The 19115-nt window shown below is 29.7% G+C and overlaps 2 protein-coding genes across 2 annotated transcripts; both read left to right on the top strand.

Moving 5' to 3' along the window:
* The first annotated feature begins 357 nt into the window (after positions 1-357).
* Positions 358-3484, top strand: LOC101255953 (protein trichome birefringence-like 19). Its single transcript, XM_004233357.5, has 2 exons — positions 358-1080; positions 2573-3484. The coding sequence occupies exons 1-2, from the start codon at positions 586-588 to the stop codon at positions 3368-3370; spliced, it is 1293 nt and encodes a 430-aa protein (XP_004233405.1). The 5' UTR covers positions 358-585; the 3' UTR covers positions 3371-3484.
* An 8823-nt stretch (positions 3485-12307) lies between these two features.
* LOC101256248 (probable isoprenylcysteine alpha-carbonyl methylesterase ICMEL2) lies at positions 12308-18427 on the top strand. The gene is made up of 11 exons (XM_004233358.5): positions 12308-12748; positions 13234-13310; positions 14003-14072; positions 14144-14224; positions 15621-15695; positions 16137-16238; positions 16548-16685; positions 16999-17064; positions 17570-17713; positions 17841-17931; positions 18053-18427. Exons 1-11 carry the CDS (start codon positions 12522-12524, stop codon positions 18215-18217), a joined length of 1236 nt encoding a protein of 411 aa, XP_004233406.1. The 5' UTR covers positions 12308-12521; the 3' UTR covers positions 18218-18427.
* Positions 18428-19115: the final 688 nt, after the last annotated feature.

Genomic DNA, 19115 nt, shown 5'->3' with positions numbered 1-19115 from the left:
ATTTACAAGAGTTAACATACAATTATTGCAGCTCCATTATTTTTTCCTCCCCTTAATAATTATAATAATTACATATAAAGGGTGGTTACGGATTAGACGTGTACAGAAATTGATAAAATCAAAATCACCAATTAAAGTGAATTAAGGATTGGGTCACTAACTTTTAGCTTTATCATAACTTCCTTTTTAGCTGTTCGTAATTTCTTTTTTGAGAGTCAAATAATATGAATTTTGATTAATATATTTTTTTACAATATTAATATAAAAAATCGCAATTTATAGAATTTTCTATATAGTATTTTTGCATATCTAAAATTTAACTTTAAATTATCTAATTAATATAATCTTGACTCTGGAAAAACATAACATAACTCATTATTGAATTGAATGAAAAAAACAGCATCTAAAAAGTTGCATAATTGCTAAGATTTTTGGAGTTAGTCTAACTAAAACCTTATAATTAGTGATTAGCACGTTTATTGTATATTATCACATATATAAGTTCCAACAATTGTAAGATTTTCTCCTTCCTCTCTCATAATCCCATTTCAGAATTATTATTTTTTTTAAAAAAAAAAAAAAACTATGGAGCTTCTTCCTTTTTGGAAAAATTTCAGTACAGCTCAGAGAACTCCAAGAATATTAATTCTTGTTTCCTTAACATTAATTATTCTTGGTCTTATTCCTCTTTACCATCCTTTTTATAGGTATCCTGCGAATTTAATCGTGGATCATTCTTCTAAAATTACATCACATGGTACTACTACTAAGTACCAAAAGATAATAAAACAGGACGATGAAGACACGTGTGATGTATTTATTGGAGAGTGGGTTCGTAATCCGGATGCTCCATATTATACGAATATGACATGTTGGGCGATCCACGAACACCAAAATTGTATGAAATATGGAAGGCCGGATACTGATTTTTTGAAATGGAGATGGAAGCCTAAAGGGTGCGATCTACCAATTTTTAACCCGTATCAATTTTTGGATATGATGAGAAATAAGTCTATGGCATTTATTGGAGATTCAGTCGGAAGAAATCAAATGCAGTCTTTAATTTGCCTCTTATCTCGGGTAAGTTTATTTCAATTTTTCAGATGATCAATCAATTAATAGTTATATTATTAAGATTTTTTTTTTTTTGGGAGTGAAATTAATTTAATTTTCGTTTGTTTAATTATTAAATATTCTTAATGACTTTAATTTTTTTTTTTAGTTTCGATGTTGGTTTTAAAATATTTGCTAATTAATTTCTGCTTGTTTTGATGTTCATAAATTTCTTTTATTGATTTACATGAACTAATGGTCATTGGACAGGACAGGACCATTGATCAATTTCACCTCTTACTTTTTCTTTCTGGTAACAGTATTTTGATGCTTCAAATTATTGATAAACTATAATTTTAGTTTTTGTGATATTAATTAACACGCATTTTTATTTTTACTTGATTGAAATATACACGTTAGTACTTCTTAGTCACAAATTTACTATCACTATTTATCGGTCCATCACTCAATTATCTACGTGTTGTGTTAAGTTTACTCTATATTAATTGATAGTATAATTCTAAAAGTAAACTAAAGGATATCAAAAATAATTATTTTAATTAAAATAAAATTTTGTATAACAAGAATTAAAATTAAAGTTCTAATTTTTATTTTATTTTTAAGTTTCACTTGGCTTGTAGTTGACGAAAGTTTTAGGTGAAACCTCATAAAAGCAACAAGACTTTTTTTTATGTCTGCTTTTAGTCGCGTCGGGTTTGTTTTATCAATCCAATCCATGTCGGATAGGTTCATTAAAATGAATAAAATGTTCCTTTTATCTTATCGTAATACTCATATTAATTAATGTTTTGTATAAGATATTAGCAAATAATTTAAAAAATGAGTAATTTATGTTAAGTGTAATGTAGGAAAAGAAAAAAATATCTATTTTTAATATAATGTGAATGATAAAAATTGCAGAGATACTACTCTGTCCGTCTCATATCGTCTCATATAGAGAAAGAAAAGATATTTCATTTCAGAGTATATGTGATTCAATTTTAAAAATCAAAATAATTTTTTTATATTATTTTTTTTTACTCTTATTAGAAGTTAGAGGAATTCGATATTTTCTATATGTATATTAGCTGTGTGCTTGTGACATGATACTGTTTAGGCATATGATTCAATCAAACTTCTCTTTTTCCATATGAAGCAAAGGCCACCATAATTTATACTTTTGCAATCATTTTACAACTTTTAAATAACAAAATGAACAACTTTAATTGGAAGCATATAGAATGCCAGCATATATAACTTGTCGTATCCTATCTTTTTTATAATATATAGTCGTATTTAATTTTAACTTTATCCCTTAAAAAAGCTATACTACTTAAATAATGTAATGTCACATTATTATGACAACTTGTTAGAGAATCCTATCCTCAAGAGCGTCGGTTCCTAATTCTTAATCAAGAAATTAATATAATTGTCCCTTTCTATATCTCTTTAATTAGTAAACTTAGGCACATGCTAATTCAATGACATACTTAAAATACTTTTTTTTTTCTATTTACAGGTGGAATATCCGATTGATATTTCTAATGACACAGATCAAAATTTCAGGAGGTGGAAATACACGACGTATAATTTCACCCTAGCAGCATATTGGTCACCATTTTTGGTCACGGTTAAAGAATCAGACCCTGATGGTCCTAGCCATACAGGACTATTCAATCTTTATCTAGATGAACCTGATCCAAAATGGACAACTCAAATTGAACAATTCAATTATTTGATCCTTAATTCAGCTCATTGGTACACAAGGTGTAGTGTCTACTACGAAAAAAATCAAATAATCGGATGTCATTACTGTGGACTACCAAATATTACTGATCTCTCGATAAATTATGGCTATCAAAAAGCGCTTAAAACAACCCTAAAAGCCATAAATAGTTTAGAGAATTTTAAAGGTGTTACTTTTGTTAGGACAATTGCACCTTCTCATTTTGAAGGTGGTGAATGGAATAAAGGTGGAAATTGTGTGAGACAAGGTCCATTTAGAAGTAATGAGACAACATTGGATGGTATAAGTATGGAATTTTATAGGACACAAGTTGAAGAATTTAAGGTTGCAGCTAAGGAAGGGAAGGCAAAAGGCAAAAGGTTTAGATTATTGGATATGACACAAGCAATGTTGTTGAGACCAGATGGTCATCCTAGTAAATATGGACATTGGCCAAATGCTAATGTGGTTTTGTATAATGATTGTGTGCATTGGTGTTTGCCTGGACCTATTGATACTTGGAGTGATTTCTTGCTTCATATGTTGAAGTTAGAGGGAAGGAGAGCTCTTGAAGAAAATATTCAATTATAAAAAGGTGCAAAAAGATAAATAAATTGTACCTTGATTTTTTTATTTTTAGATTTTTTTTTTTATATTTAATTGTTGATTTGATTTTATTTAAAGAAGATCAATAGTGTTGTTTGACATGGATGTAGTTAATTTTTGAAATTCAATTCGGCGGTTATATTTTAAGTATTTTGTTTTAAAATAAAATATCGATTCAAGTCAAATCATTAACACGTATTGAGACAAAACTTTTGTAGGCTACGTGACAGTGGTAATTAAGAATAAATACACACCAAAAGAAACTTGTTGAATATGTGAAGCCTCAGAAGATTGACCCTTTGGATTGTTGGAAATTTTACTCAAAATACCTTCTCACGAACTCTTCTAGAAAGACGTGTCAAAGGAGACACTATCCTTATGAATATTTCAACCGGTATAGATAAAGTATATATATATGTGTATCTCTCAAGATTTAATAAACTCTTCATATATATAATTTGGAGTAAAAAACTAACAAAGTTTTATTTACAGGAAAACTCAAACACTTAGGAAGTGAAGAAGAATCATATTATTTCTCACTAGTGATACTGTGTTCTTCTCTACTCTCAAAGCAATAACACAGAGAATATATATATATATATATATATATATATATAAGGGAATCACTCCAAAAAAAATTTAAAAATCAATCTCTTCTATAATTTCCAACAGCTATAAGAGAATGAATATAGCCCATGAATATGATGATATATATATGGGAATTAAGGGAATCCAAAGCCTAAAGAATATATAATATTAACAAAAATTTTAAAATAGTATATAAAATTTTATATTAATCAAAATGAAAAAATCACTGAAACAACAGCAATTTCTTCCACCGGAAAAAACAAAATGGCTGCTACTGCAACGATTTTGTAAAATGTGATTTTTTTTTAAAAAAAATTCAAATTGCTACCTAGGCATCCATTTTTTTAAAAAAAAAGATTATAGAAAATTGCAGGCAGCTAATTTTTTTTTTTTTATAATTTCTATTTTTAAAAAAAGTTTTAGAAAATCGCTGCCTAGGCAGCGATTTCCATTTTTTAATTTTTTCTTTTAGAAAATCGTTGCCTAGGTAGCGATTTGATTTTTTTAAAAAAAAAATCACATTTTGCAAAATCGCTGCAGTAGGCAGCAATTTTCATTTTTTTTTTAGAATTTCCATTTTTTTAAATAAAAAAATTAGAAGGCAGCGATTTTTATTTAATTTTTTTTTATTAAGAAAATTGCTGCTTTTTACAAAAAAGAATCACATTTTGTAAAATCGCTGCAGTAGCAGTGATTTACTTTTTCCGATGGAGGAAATCGCTGTTATTTCAGCAATTTTTTTATTTTAGTTAATATAAAATTTTATATACCGTTATATTCTTTAGGCTCTGAAGTCGAAATTAAGGAATTGTCAATCATTTATTAAAGATTGAATAAGAATGAAAAAGTAAGATGTTACTATTTATAGTACCGTTAAAATATTATTGGCATACAATAAAGAGTCATTAGTAAAGAAATTAAGGAATCAATCTTAGATAATAACATTGAATATATTTTTTGAAGATATCAGAATTATTTTTCCAACATAAATAAATGTATTCTCGAGAAATGGTGCGTATGCTAGTGATGACATGGATAAAGAGACAAATGTGTTAGAAAATAGAGGTGTTTGGACAAGCTCGTACGAATTTTGCATGTCAAAGAATATTAGTTGGCACTAATAACACATGGGACACTGCAATTGGCCTTAGTACCTTTAGAAACTAATGAATTCTTTTTGATTTGTTCCACACCTTTGTAACATATAAACTCAATTTACTTGTAAAAGCATTCAATATCTGACATTATTAAAAAATGACAAAAGTAAATATATTATATTCGATGATAAAAATCTCATATTGATAGTTAATAAAATGAACATAAAATATTTTTTTTTCTTTGAGCTAATTTTTGAAAGGTAAGTTAGACCTAAGACTTATTTTGACAGAATAACATAACAAAAATTTACCACTATTTTAAACATTGTTTATTTTTACTTACACACAAATATAGTTGAATTCGCCTCCTTTTCTCTTTACAACATTTTATTTCGATATATTTACTTCTTTTGATTCCAACCACTAATAAACGGACCTAAAATGTGCTTATTAAGACACATACTTTTGAACTTATGCATATTCAACTATACCCTTTTTAGAGTAAATAATTCTTTCTGTATTGGAGATTGGAAAAGGAGTTTAAGTGTGCTCAATTATAGTATTTATCCGGATGACGAAAGATGATATACAATGAAAATCGAGAGAGAGACTGTCATTAATTCACATAGTTCCAATCTCAAAAAGAGAAAAAAAAATTGAGTTCCACATATATATATTTATATATAAAGAGCATATTCTATAAGTTTAATTCTGAATCTATGCGTTTGTGATTTTTCGAATATGAGTATGGACATTAGACGTTTCTGGACATCATTGGAGGATAAAGACTGTTTGCATCATTCTTGAGTTTTAACAAATCAACAAACAAAGTTTGTAATCTTGTATACGTATGTTCTAGCTAGAAAGCAATGGCGTAGCCACATTCTGTCGATTGGACACCCTTCGTCGAAAAAATTAGCGTATATATAAGTAAAATGATATACAAAATGATTAAATAACTTTTTTCGGACACTCTTCGTCGAAAAAAATTAGCATATATACAAGTAAAATGATATACAAAATGATTAAATAACTTTTTTGGACATCCTGAACATTACAAGTTGCTATTTCTGGACACCATTTAAGAAATTTCTGGCTTCGTCACTGCTAGAAAGTAGAGCCGTCAAAATGAGCTTAGCTCGCGAGGCTGACCCAACCCAACCCTTGAAATAAGTGGGGATGGACTTAATATTTTTGGCCCATTTACGAATGAGGCTTTTTAGCCCCCCCCGTTGGCCTCTTAGGCCCAACCCGCAAGCCTCAGAAGACAGCCCGTGGGCTATTAATATTTTAAAATATTTTTATATATATTTTTAATAGTGTTTTATTTGTAAAGATTTTATGAATAAATATTTTGAAAAATAAAAAATCAAGTATTTTGAAATATCATCTTGCATGGTGAACTGTAGATGAAAATAAACTTCTTAAGAAAATAATATTACATATTGATTCAAATGTGATCGATAGTGGAAGTAGAAGCGGAGTTATAAAACATTAATTAGTGAGTCATGTAATATTTAGAAATTTAGATTTGTTAAGTATTTAGGCTGCCTTGTGTTCAGAAAATCTTTTAAACCAGCTAGTATTTTATGGGAGAAATGATGGAATCATCAACATTTATCCGCTAAATCTTATGTTGACTATTATGTATTTTTTTTTTGTAAGTATTCACCAAAGTGTGTGATTCATAAATGTATTTTTGTAAGCATTCATTGAAGTGTGTGATTTATAAATGAACTAGTTAACATATCCGCGCGATTAGATTTATGAATAGATTTTTTAAAAATATATTGAGTCAAATATTATTATCATTAAACCCAATAAATTATATTTTTCAACTTGTTGTTCACTATCTATGCTTTTAGTATTTTAAATATAGTTGATTTCGTATAATCTATTTCCTATGTTATCTTTAGAAACATGTAAAGAAACAAAAATAATTTCATGAAAATTTTCTTTTAGTTTATGACGCTCTACTTAATTTTTTTTAATTTAACATGAATCTAATATGAAAAGCAAACATTCAATATTTTTTTTTAAAAAATAGCAACACAATATTTATTATTACAGAACGAAAAAAAAAACAACTGTAGCAATATACCAAACTGTTAATAAACACTTATAAATTTATAATATATAAAAAATACTAATAAAATAGAAAAACTCTATAGAAAATCTCTTTAAAATTGTTACTTGTCGCAACTAAGTTAGATAAGAAAAACTATATAACTTGCACATTAATTAATTTAGGGGGTTATCCACATGAAAGGTTTTGAAGTCATGAATATTATTAATTAACAATTAACAATTAAAAATAAAAGTTACATATATAAAAAAAATGTAATTATGCAAAATAATACTATTAAGTAATTATTTGAAGAGGAAATTTTGAAAATATATTTTACAATATCACACTGGTGAAGAAAAATAAAAGACATGCTAAATAATTTAGAGAAAAGATAAATGTGATCGGAGGTGATAGAAATGTACCACATCATCTTATTTATTTCTAATATTCTAACTTTATATGTAAATAGATATATTGGTTGTAAGTAAATAATAAAGAGAAAATAACTTAAAATATTTTTTTAAAATTGTTATTCTAAAATTATAATTAGAAGAAGGTCAAAAAAAAAGGAAAAAAAAGTGGAAAATTAATCTATTAAGATTGAAAATTAGATGTGCGTTATGGATGATTATTATTTACTCTTAATAAAGTATTATGTGAATAGTTTTTATTGTAAATGTTTCTCTATTAATAAAAATTATTTTTAATTAATTAAGTAAATTACTTTTACAAAAATTATTAATTTAAATAAGGAAAAAGGTTAATAAAGAGAAGATAAATGTCACATCATTTTTTTTTATGTTTCTCATTTTCAATAATTAAGAGAAGTTGAATAAATTACACTTTTTAGTTTTAATATAATTAATGTGACTAAAGGAAAAAAAAATTCTTCATTCTTTTCATTAAATAATTTATTTATTCATTAAATTTTTTAAAAGTACTAAAAATGATTAATTTATTTTTTGTTTAATCTATGACTATTTTTTAATATGATAAACTACATCATGTATTTTTCAGGGACATCGATATGCAATAACTATAAGAAATGTATCATGTGCAATATTATATTTTTCAACTGTGACAGAAATTAAAATATTAATTAGAACTTGACGAAAAAATTACATAAAAATAGAACTATATAACTTTTCATCTTCATTCATTCACATAATAATAACAACAACAACAACAACAACAACAACAACAACAACAACAATAATAATAATAATAACAAGAAGAAGAAGAAGAAGAAGAAGAAAAAGAGCAAAGTAAAATGAAGAAAATAATGTTAATTGAGCTTTCTAATGTGTTGATTAGTAGAGTTTCATAATTTTGACTTTTGTTGAATAACATGAAATTATATATCTAACTAAAAATATAATCAAAACAATACATGAATGAATTAATCTTCAAAATATTTGGAAATCATTCAAACTTTTTTACTAATATGACCATCTTTTTGATGAAATCTTGAAATAATTATGATTCCTTCTTCATTTTCATAAACTTGTACCAAACTAATGCAAACATCAATTTGATGAATCTTGAAGAATATATCTATGATCTTTATCAATATGAAGATCATATGGTGAACTTATTAAGTACATGATTGATGAAAAAGATGAAGAAAAATGTAAAAGAGAAAAAAACTATACTAATAAAAAGAAAGAATGAGAAAATGAGAATGATCATTGAACATAGATAGTTGTTATTTATAGTTTGTGTAAATCATAAGAATAATTAAAAATAAGTTGAAAAGACATATTATTTAAGTAGGGAATGTAAATAGATGGAAGTTTTGTTTTAACTTATTAGGTATAATTAGAATAATAAATATGAATGAATTTTTTAATTAATAAAAAAATTATTTAATGAAAAGAAATGAAAAAAAATAAAAAAATGAGGAAAAAAAAAATTGAAATGGAGACCATAGAGAGGTGTCACATCAGCTCCTCTATGATCCTCATTTATATATATATATATATATATATATATTGATTCTTTATAAATTGATGTTGTGTTCATAGACGCCAACATTCGATACTCTTTTTAAGAGAGTAATATTGTTTATTTTTTGGTTGAAGGGTCAATCCATCTCAACCCGTGGCCCGCTTAGAGTTGGGTTAGGCCGCTATTTTATTGACCCTTTAATTAAAAGGATCAGCCTGACTCAATCCATTTAACTCTTTAGCCCGTTAAAATTGGATTTGATTGAATTGGACTAGCTCATTTTGACACTTCTACTAGAAAGTGATAGCGATCAAAATTAAATTTTATTCTTCAATATGATGTTGGTGTTGAAAATCACGTATGGTTCATCTAGGACAAACATCCACCAATTGCAACCACAAAACAGATCCTCCACAGAACCCCCAACATCTATCAATTATCAATACTATTTAGACGGTAGAACTTAGAAGTAGATACATCTTTATCAATGTATTTAATATTCTTGAAATTTTCAATTTTTCATTAATGTGTCTATTTTATATCAAAATTTTTTTTGAAATATCAAATTACTTCATCCACATAAATAATTATTCAATAGAAAAAAAAATTATTTAAAATTGATTAAAAAACGGAAAAAATTTATTCACACGGATATTTATATCAAATCAATACATGCATGTTTATGTGTTTAAATTTATAGTTCACTTTACTTAATCATAATTAATTAACATATATTTTACTTTATTAAATTACATAATAATAAAATTTATATGTGGTAAATTTTTTTTTTTTTTTAAAACATTAATTAATTAAAAGAGGAAAAGATACATGAGACCACTTTTAAAATGATTTATTGAACGTATATTAATACTTGTTTGCATCTAGTATTATTACAATAATTCTAATTACTTGGTGGTATACAAGTCATTATTGCAGCTTTTCTTTTTGGGGATGAGTTTTCTTTTTCCTCTATAATTATTAATTTTATCATCGTCAGCTGGGACAGATGTAATATTTGGAAAATTGTACTACAAATTTCCAATGACACCTTTTATTGCTTGAACAATGTATAATAATTACAAGAAATAACGTTAATATATACGCATCTAAGTCCAAGTTATACAGCTGAGATTTTGAACTATATATACCAAAATTATTTTAAGAATATATCTTTTACGTAATATATGTTATTTATTTTCTCTTTATATATATTTTTTTCTATATATAGAAGTGGCTTGACAAGCAACTGGGGGTTGTCTTTGCCAGCTTGCTAACCAATGTGACTTGGGATATTTAACGATTATTTTGATATAGTTTTATTTACTTAATTATTATGTGTGTATCTACTTTTTTATTTTGTGGACCATGAAATCCATGTATAAGTGATTATTTACTTGAGAGTATGCACATTTAATAAATATGTTTTTTATTTTAATTTATTTGTTATATTATGATAATTGATAATTTAAAATATTTTATTAGATAAAAAAATCTACAAATATTTTATCGTCACATAATAAATTGGAACAACTTAAAATATATCAATTAACTAAAGAAGATCTCAAAAATCTGCCAACGTCACATAAATTGGACATAGGAACTAGATATAACATATATTATTTTGAAATGGTTTTACAAGTACTTAAATCACTAAATTTTAATATCGTCACATAAATTGAGATTAAAAGAGTAATATATATTATTTTAAAATTATGTGTATATCTATTAACAACTTAAAATGTGTAAAAACTAAATAAAAGAATTGTTGAGGTTCATCAGTGTCAGTGTCAGTGTCACGTAAATGAGAAATATAGCGAAACATATATTATTTGAAAGGAAGACTTTTTAAATTTGTAGATCAAAATGAATGATATAAATTTGTGTGACTGTAAATTATTTAATTAAGGGTAAAATAAACATTTTAAAGTTAAATTATTACTCTTTCCGTCCCATTTTATGTAGGTAATTTGACTCGGCATAACGTTTAAGAAAGAAATGAAGACTTTTAAAACTGCTGTTCAAAATGAATGATAGAAATTTGTAAGAATATGGGCCCGTTTGGATGGGCTTAATAAAAGCAGCTTTAAAAAAATACTTTTAAAAGTGCTGAAACTTATTTTTAAAATAAGCAGTTATGCGTTTGGATAAAAGTGCTGAAATTGTTATGTCAAACGTGAAAAATGGAAAAATGGAAGAAAGAAATATTAGGGTTATATGGGTAATTTGGAGATTGTATAAAAATATTAAGCACAAAAAGATAAAAATGTGGTCAACTTAAAACAACTTATAAGCTAAAATAAAGAAAGCACCCCTACCCCAGCTTTTAACTTTTGACTTAAAATAAGTTTTTTTTAAACTTAAAATAAGTTGTTTTGAGTATTGCCAAACAGCTAAATAAGTCAAAAATCAGCTTTTAAGTCAGTTTGACCAGCTTTTAAGCTGAGCCAAACAGCCTCTATAAATCATTTCATTAAGCGTAAATTAAATATTTTAGAATTAAATTGTTATTTAATATAGAAATCTGTGAAAAGAGAAAAAGATTGAGATAAAATATGATATAAATCTAAAACAAGTACGCAAGAAAACGTAGATTACGTGCAAGAATTCACGAGAAAGTTAACAAAGAATATATATACATAAGCAAGAGTCGTGAAAATACTCATCAAAGAATAAGGAATAGAAGAATACAATGTAAAATAAATATAGAATACAATTGATAAAATAAATATATAATACAATATAAAATATGATCCTCTCTCTCCTCTTTCTCCTTCCTCTCTCGATTCCTTTGCCTCTTTCCACCCTCTCTCGATCTCGCTCGCATCTCTTCTCCCTCTCTTAATCTCGTTCTCCTCTCTTCTCCCTATCTTAATTTTGCTCGTCTCTCTCCTTCCTCCTCCCCAGATGTTTTATTGTTATTTGTAACTAAACAAACTATAGCTATAGAGTCGTATTAAAGACTAAATATTTGTTATTTTTAAAAGTTATTTGGAAAGACTTAAATATGTCATTGAACTTTTGGTTTGAGAAAATTTTCATTTGTGCCATATAAAAAAATTGGATCTTGTATGCAATTTCAAATTGAGAAAAACTCATTTATATCATATTTTCGTAAAAAGAAAAATAAATAACTAATAATCTAATATGTGACAAAAAGAAATTAACCACATGTTTTATTCTTTAACTTTTTAATATAATGAACAAATAAACGCGAGGACAAGTGAATTGTAGCAGTAATAGATACAGGGAAAAGTAGTATGCCTGGAGTCATAGAACCGTTAGCAAGTGAATATGATGTGTCACCTGAAATTTTTATATATATCCCGCCAAACTTCACCTTCTCCGGCTCACCAGGCTACAATAATCTTCTCACTTGTTTTACCTTTTTGGTAAAATTTGAGATCTCATCGGAATTTTGCATGCTTTCGCCGCCGATATGGAGAATCAAGGGGATACTGGTCAGTTACTAGCTAGGGCTTCTACTTTACCAAATTTGCCTTCAATTCCATATAATTACCAGCGGAGGAGAAAACCATTGACCAAAACTAAGTCCAGGCCTCCAATGTTGAATCATCAAGGATCCTTTAGTCGTGAAATTGGACACGCTGCTGCTGAGACCTATTTGATTACTCGATTAAGTTTCAACCTTATTAGTTATCTCGGGTAACTAGCTCTGATTTCGGATTTTACTCTTGTCAACTTTGCTCAAATGGATACAGAGGATTCATTCATTTTCCTAGGTTTTATCGGAGAAGAAATTCGAATTACGATGATATAAATGTTGCTTTTTTCGTAAACATTTACTTTTTTGCTTTGATTTGAATCCTTTATATTTACCGGTATATGAATGAATGAGCATTAATTGGATCTCAATATACTAGTAGAATTTCCAGAGCCTTCTTCGAGATTTCTGATTATACCATGCATGATCTTAGATAGGAGGCTGCAGAGGTAGATGATTAGGAGTAGAGGTGAGTAGTGTCATATGTCATGTTGGAGAGGAAGGGGACTAGCCTTAGTAGTATAATTCTTCATTTTGTATTACTATTACTTGCTTCATTTGCTTTGAGATACTATTTAGTTGCGACTGAACAAGATATAGAGGAATTGTCAATAAGATGTGGTTTCTTATTACTTCCTTTATTCAGGTTAGGTTATCAATGGATTACAAGATTTTTGGGTCTTGCATTATATGCAATGCTACTTATGCCTGGTTTTATTCAAGGTGAGTATAAAAAAGATGCTCTTTTCCAATCCATTCATATTGAAAGAATGACGAATTGACGACACCTTCTCTGGTGTAAAACAGTCTAACTAAAGCTAAGCAATATGTCCTTTAATAAACCATTCATATGTCCAAGGTTTGCTTTTAATTTAGTTCTTCCATTAGAAGAACCAGAATCAGTAAAACAGCTAATGCATTCTTTGTTATGGAATAGTGTCATGCCTATCTTCTTAAAGAGTTAGAGAGCTGGGTATAAATAGTAATGCCTGAAATCCCTAATATTTTTCATTCACATGTCTGGCAAAGTCACTTAACTAGTCTAGTTCTTCAAACAACAAAACTAAAACCAGGAAATTGGATGATGCATTCTTGTTGGGATTATATTGCGACCATTTTCCACTAGAAGCAAATAGCTACTGCAAAGCAGTCATGAAAAAGCCTGTTTAATGGTTGTAACATTTCATGCGACAAAATATTTTTGTTGTGGCATATTTTCTCATTAGGGTGGGCTTGGGGTGTTGGAGGATGGTTACCATGGAGAGGGATGTCTTTGTAGTCATTTTTATGTGTCACATTTACCTAGGACCACCTCTGTCAGAGACGTGCATTTTTTATTCTTTTATTCGGCAACTATATATGTCTATAACTGTCACAACGCGATCAAATTTAACTTGTTCTGTCAATTGTGACAGTTGCATTTTATTATTTCTTTTCACCACTGGTCCGGCTAAGTGTTGTCTATGGTGATCAGCCGAGGAATAGGTATGTCATTTGTCCTCCTTTTCTCCTTGACCTAGTTTCTTAGGTCGACTCAAACTGACATTATGTTTCAGGTTGGACTTATATCTACCAGCAAAGATAGACAGCCCAAAGCCAGTTGTGGTATTTGTAACAGGTGGAGCATGGATTATTGGGTGAGTAAGAAATCTAGATACTTCTTCTTTCTATCATTCTACACCATAAATTCCTCTAGTATGTAAGATACAAGAGAGCTAGTATGTAATCTTTTTTGTATAATTAATTACCTCTCTGGTGCTATGAACTATTATTAACTTTTTTTTTTTATAGGATATTAGGTTTCTGCTCTCTTCATGAAATTGATAAAGAGTATTTTTAACTTACTAAGACTACTGTAGCCACTCCTGCACTTGAACAATATAAGAGAATGTTTTCATATATTATTTCCTCTAGGGGAAATTATTCTCGGTGATGCAGCCATATCAGCTTTGTAAATTGTGTGTATCTGAGAGACCCTATCAACTAATTACAAAACAATGATAATAGCATCAAATTACAAGTCTTCAATTGTGTATAATGATCTCAGATCTCTTCTACTACTATCTACAACCTGGGATAAGCAGGCAGTTGATTATGGTTTCCAAATTCCAGAATTATCAATTTTATAAATAAATTTTAGCAGTCTTTTGGCTTCTCAAGCTATTGCAGTTCACATGAAGCTACTAGTGATGATTTCTGAAGAAAAAAAATATGGAGAATCTAATGTGTGTGTTTTGCAAGATATCTCAATCATGTTTTCAGTAGCAAGTTAGGTGGATGCATGTTAGGATGGCATCAACAAGATAGAATAAATCTGTGAAGTGCTGGAAGCCTCCAAGGATTTTTTTTGAAGGATAGATTGTATCCTAAACTGGAATAAAACCTGGGCTCTGGTAGATAAACACCTTTTTTGCAACTTCCCCTTTCTTGGGTTAGATGAAAGAATTACCCAATAAAATTCCTGTCGGAGTCAGATATTACCCAATCAAATAAAGGTTTTGAGTATTTGACACTGAAATTTCAACCCCATCAAGAACTCATTAAGTTTCATCAGTTTACAAATCTGACATTACTCATGAAATGTATAGAAGCATTAAAGAGCTCCTTTACTGTATGGGGGCATGTTCTGCATGACTTCCAGAAACATCAAATATGAGGTTTAGAGTAGCAACATTAAGATGCTTATACACAGTGGTCTTTCTCCTCTCTCGTTGCACAAACAAACGTCAGCAATAAGAACTTCCGTCTCCTCAGATTTTCTGCCTTGACAAAGATTCAAACATGTTGCATGACTGAGTTACCTCCGAACAGTGATTTATTAGCCTCACAGGCACATCTCCATAATAACACACATGAGATCAATAACTGGAACTAAATGCAAAATTGGTTATGTACAGGTCCTTCTGAATAGATTCTAGCACTTATATATCCTTAATAAGTTCTACTTTATTCATGGCATGTTCAATCCTGGATTGGATGGATGATGTGCTTATCTGAATATAACATTGATCTGAAGTTCACATACTCATGCAGATACAAGGCCTGGGGTTCTCTGTTGGGAAAGCAATTATCAGAACATGACATTATAGTGGCATGCATTGATTACAGGTAACTGATTGAATTCTTTAACTACAGGTTGTTGTCCACTTTCATGCTGCATGTAATTGTGTTTATATTACTGGTTCTCCTGGATGATTCGTTAGATAGAGGGGAACCAACACATGATTTTTATAGCGAATCAATAGAACACAGTTCTGTTTAACCTATTCACTCTCCATTAGGCAATCTTAGTTGATCTGTTATGCATTGATATATGGGACAGGCCCCACTTTTATCTTTAAGGCTTTGCGTTAACCTTTAGTATCACTACGTGAAAAAGTAACTTTTTTTTTTTTCAAAAATATATTGACGGGGTAAAAACATCATTATATAGTATGATACACACTGCATCAGTTACTAATTTCCCTGCCCTCCCATTTTCCTTGGTCAGCAGTGCCATCACACTTTTCTTATCCACATTCAAGATGCTTATGGACTCTTTGGTTGCAGAAACTTTCCACAGGGAACAATAGGAGATATGGTGGAAGATGTGTCTCAAGGAATCTCATTTATTTGCAGCAGCATCGCTGATCATGGTGGTGACCCAAATAGGTTTAACATCGTTCCCCTGATTTGCATTTTGAGCAGAATTGAATAAGAATGAAATAACTAAAAAGGATGATTGAGATTATTTTCAGTTCTAGATTGTACGACACTTCGTAATTCTTATTTATGGATGTGAAGGACATTGGATAGCAGTCCTTCTGGACTCAGATGACTTAACGGACAGTCTAGTTATTCACTATACAAACTAGAGCAGAAAAATATGAAATAGAAAAACTGGACAGTTCCTAAGAAGCCTTTCTGTACTTACCGAAGATTTGATATTTTCAACTCTGTCATGCTGTCTGTATTTTCCAGGATTTATCTCATGGGTCAATCTGCTGGTGCACATATCTCTTCTTGTGTTCTTGTGAAGCAGGCGATCAAAGAATCTAGAGGAGAAACTGTTTCTTGGAGCACCTCCCAAATAAAAGCTTTTTTTGGTTTGTCAGGCGCGTAAGTGGCCAGTTTCATAGCAAAGTTATTATCGGTTATTGTCTTCCATCTGGACAGTTGCAATTCACATGATCAAAATCAGATAAAAGGAATTAGATTTTCTTCTTTTTCTTTCCCTAAACTTCTGCTGCTTTCATTATACCATGTTGCTGTATCCTTCTTTTCCCCCGCAGCATTCTTTTGGTGCTGCAAATGCTTCACCAAAAAATTGTGTGCGTTTTATGTCTTATTTTCCTTCAGTTGGTATGCTCTTCTTTTATTTTATTTGTGTTAGATTTCTTGCTAATTGGTGTTCCACTGTTTGATTTGACAGGTATAATTTGCCCAATTTAGTTGATCATTTCAATAACAGAGGGTTATATCGCTCAATTTTCTTGAGGTAAATATCGGCTAACAGCGTTATCTCACGTAACAGGCAAAATTTTAGGGTGTGTCCGGTGTGGAGGAACAATTTAAGTTTTCTCATGTTCGATTGGCCAAAATTTTTGGATAAACACTTTCTCTAGGAAAAGAAGTTCCTTATAAATGAGCAAAATGACTTCCCTAGTGTAAGTAGAAAAAACAAGCTTCAAGAGTGATATTCCACATTGATTGTGTCTTCCCAACCCTCCACCATACTCCATCTTCACCACCATACCAACCACCTCACATCCACACCCCCTACCCTACCCACCCTCCCATAGTATTATCTAAGATTACATACGAATGCCTTTAAGATAGATATCTTTTGCTTATGTAACGAATAAGAAATCAAATAAGAAACTCACTTATTTCCCAAAAGAACATTTTCCAAGAAAATATTTTCCTTCATGCTAAACAAAACCTTAATCAGCTTATGTTACCACACCTACTGTGAAGTTGAGATTTTAACTTGTCATCTACAGTATAATGGAAGGGGAGGAGTCATTGCAAAAATTCTCGCCTGAAATTATGGTACAGGATCAGATCTCTAAAGCTGCTGTTTATTTGCTGCCTCACATTATCCTATTTCACGGTTCTTCAGATAGCTCCATTCCATCGGATTCAAGGTCTGAACTCCTTCTGAAGGGCCATGATGATCCACCACTTTTACTTTAGTGGATTACATAAAGAATGGTTATCATGTTTAAGTGCTAACTTGTACAATAACATGTTGAACTTGCTCTTACTCTGCAGCAAAGCATTTGTAGATACACTTCACAGAGTGGGAGTTCAAGCTGAATCAATTTTGTATGATGGAAGAACTCACCTGGATTTATTCCTTCATGTATGCACTCTTTGTTCATTTTTATGTAGTCTACTTATCGTGGTAGTATTTTTCTGTAATCATTAGGGAAAAGATGAAATTTGAGTGTCTTGCTGTACATTTAACTGATCTTGAACTGCAGGATCCTCTAAGAGGTGGTGGTAAAGATGACCTTTTTGACTATATAGTATCATATATACATGCTAACGACAAAGAAGCTCTCGCTAAGGATGCTATGGCACCTCCTAGAAAGCGGCTTGCTCCAGAAATCTTGATAAAGTTAGCTCGCAGGATCAGCCCTTTCTAATTCTGCAGAAAATTGTTTTATCTTCCCAGTTCATTCTAGGTTATACATGATGGTGAAAAGAAGCTGTTGCTAATCTTCAATTATTGTACCCTGGTATCTGTTGATATCCATCCCTCTTGTGTTCATAATAATGTCTTAATGTGACATTGTATATATTCAAATTGCATGACATTGTACAAATAATCGATCGACTCATCTCTCAGTTTTAAATTATTTTGTGTTCACTTGTAACATTTTGAAGATCAGCCTCGAGAAACTGAAAACAGTGGAGTGACAACGACTACTAACAAAAAGGTATCTCATGCTAGCACAATACAGTTGATTAAATCAGTGATATTTGAAATCTAATCCTATTGAATACAAATGTTCATTAACTCAGCAAAGATGATGAAGTCAATTAAAAGTTACTGTAGAAGTTTTACCTGGCCAGGCAAAAATGAAATCTTTGGTCTGATAGAGTAGAGTGTGCCTTCCAACATATGGGTAGTTGAGTTTCTGGATATCTAATAGGATAAGGAGAGGAGGGTAACCATCCTTACGAAAGTGGTTTTCTATACCCTTATCCTTACTCTAGTTAAGACTATATGTTTTGGAGTTCTTTTGGAATTTTATGTGAGCAAACTATAATCAAAGTTAGGAAAGACAAACTATTAACAGAAAAAAGTTCAAAATTATACTTGAAATATTCGAAATACTTCATATATATTTTTTATTTATGTTTGGGATCAAATGTCGTCTATCAGTGGTGGAGCCACATGTAGTTAAGGCGTGTCGACCAACACCCCTTCGTTTGAAAATACATTGTGTAGCTAGAAATACAAATATTTTTTTATTTATATATTAAATATGAACACTCCTTGGCATCTATATGATTTTATTTCTTATATTTTGACACCCC

The sequence above is a fragment of the Solanum lycopersicum genome, chromosome 2, assembly GCF_036512215.1.
Source record: "Solanum lycopersicum chromosome 2, SLM_r2.1".
Classification (NCBI taxonomy): domain Eukaryota; kingdom Viridiplantae; phylum Streptophyta; class Magnoliopsida; order Solanales; family Solanaceae; genus Solanum; species Solanum lycopersicum.
Note: the sequence above shows the minus strand (reverse complement) of the source record. Positions and strands in the feature narration are given on the sequence as shown.

Bases quoted from the DNA above. Each gene is read 5' to 3' on its own strand.
- LOC101255953 (XM_004233357.5), top strand. From the start codon at position 586: ATGGAGCTTCTTCCTTTTTGGAAAAATTTCAGTACAGCTCAGAGAACT. The intron at 1,081-2,572 runs GTAAGTTTATTT...TTCTATTTACAG, and splicing joins TAATTTGCCTCTTATCTCGG to GTGGAATATCCGATTGATAT.
- LOC101256248 (XM_004233358.5), top strand. From the start codon at position 12,522: ATGGAGAATCAAGGGGATACTGGTCAGTTACTAGCTAGGGCTTCTACT. The intron at 16,239-16,547 runs GTTTAACATCGT...TGTATTTTCCAG, and splicing joins CATGGTGGTGACCCAAATAG to GATTTATCTCATGGGTCAAT. The intron at 17,714-17,840 runs GTCTGAACTCCT...CTTACTCTGCAG, and splicing joins TCCATTCCATCGGATTCAAG to CAAAGCATTTGTAGATACAC.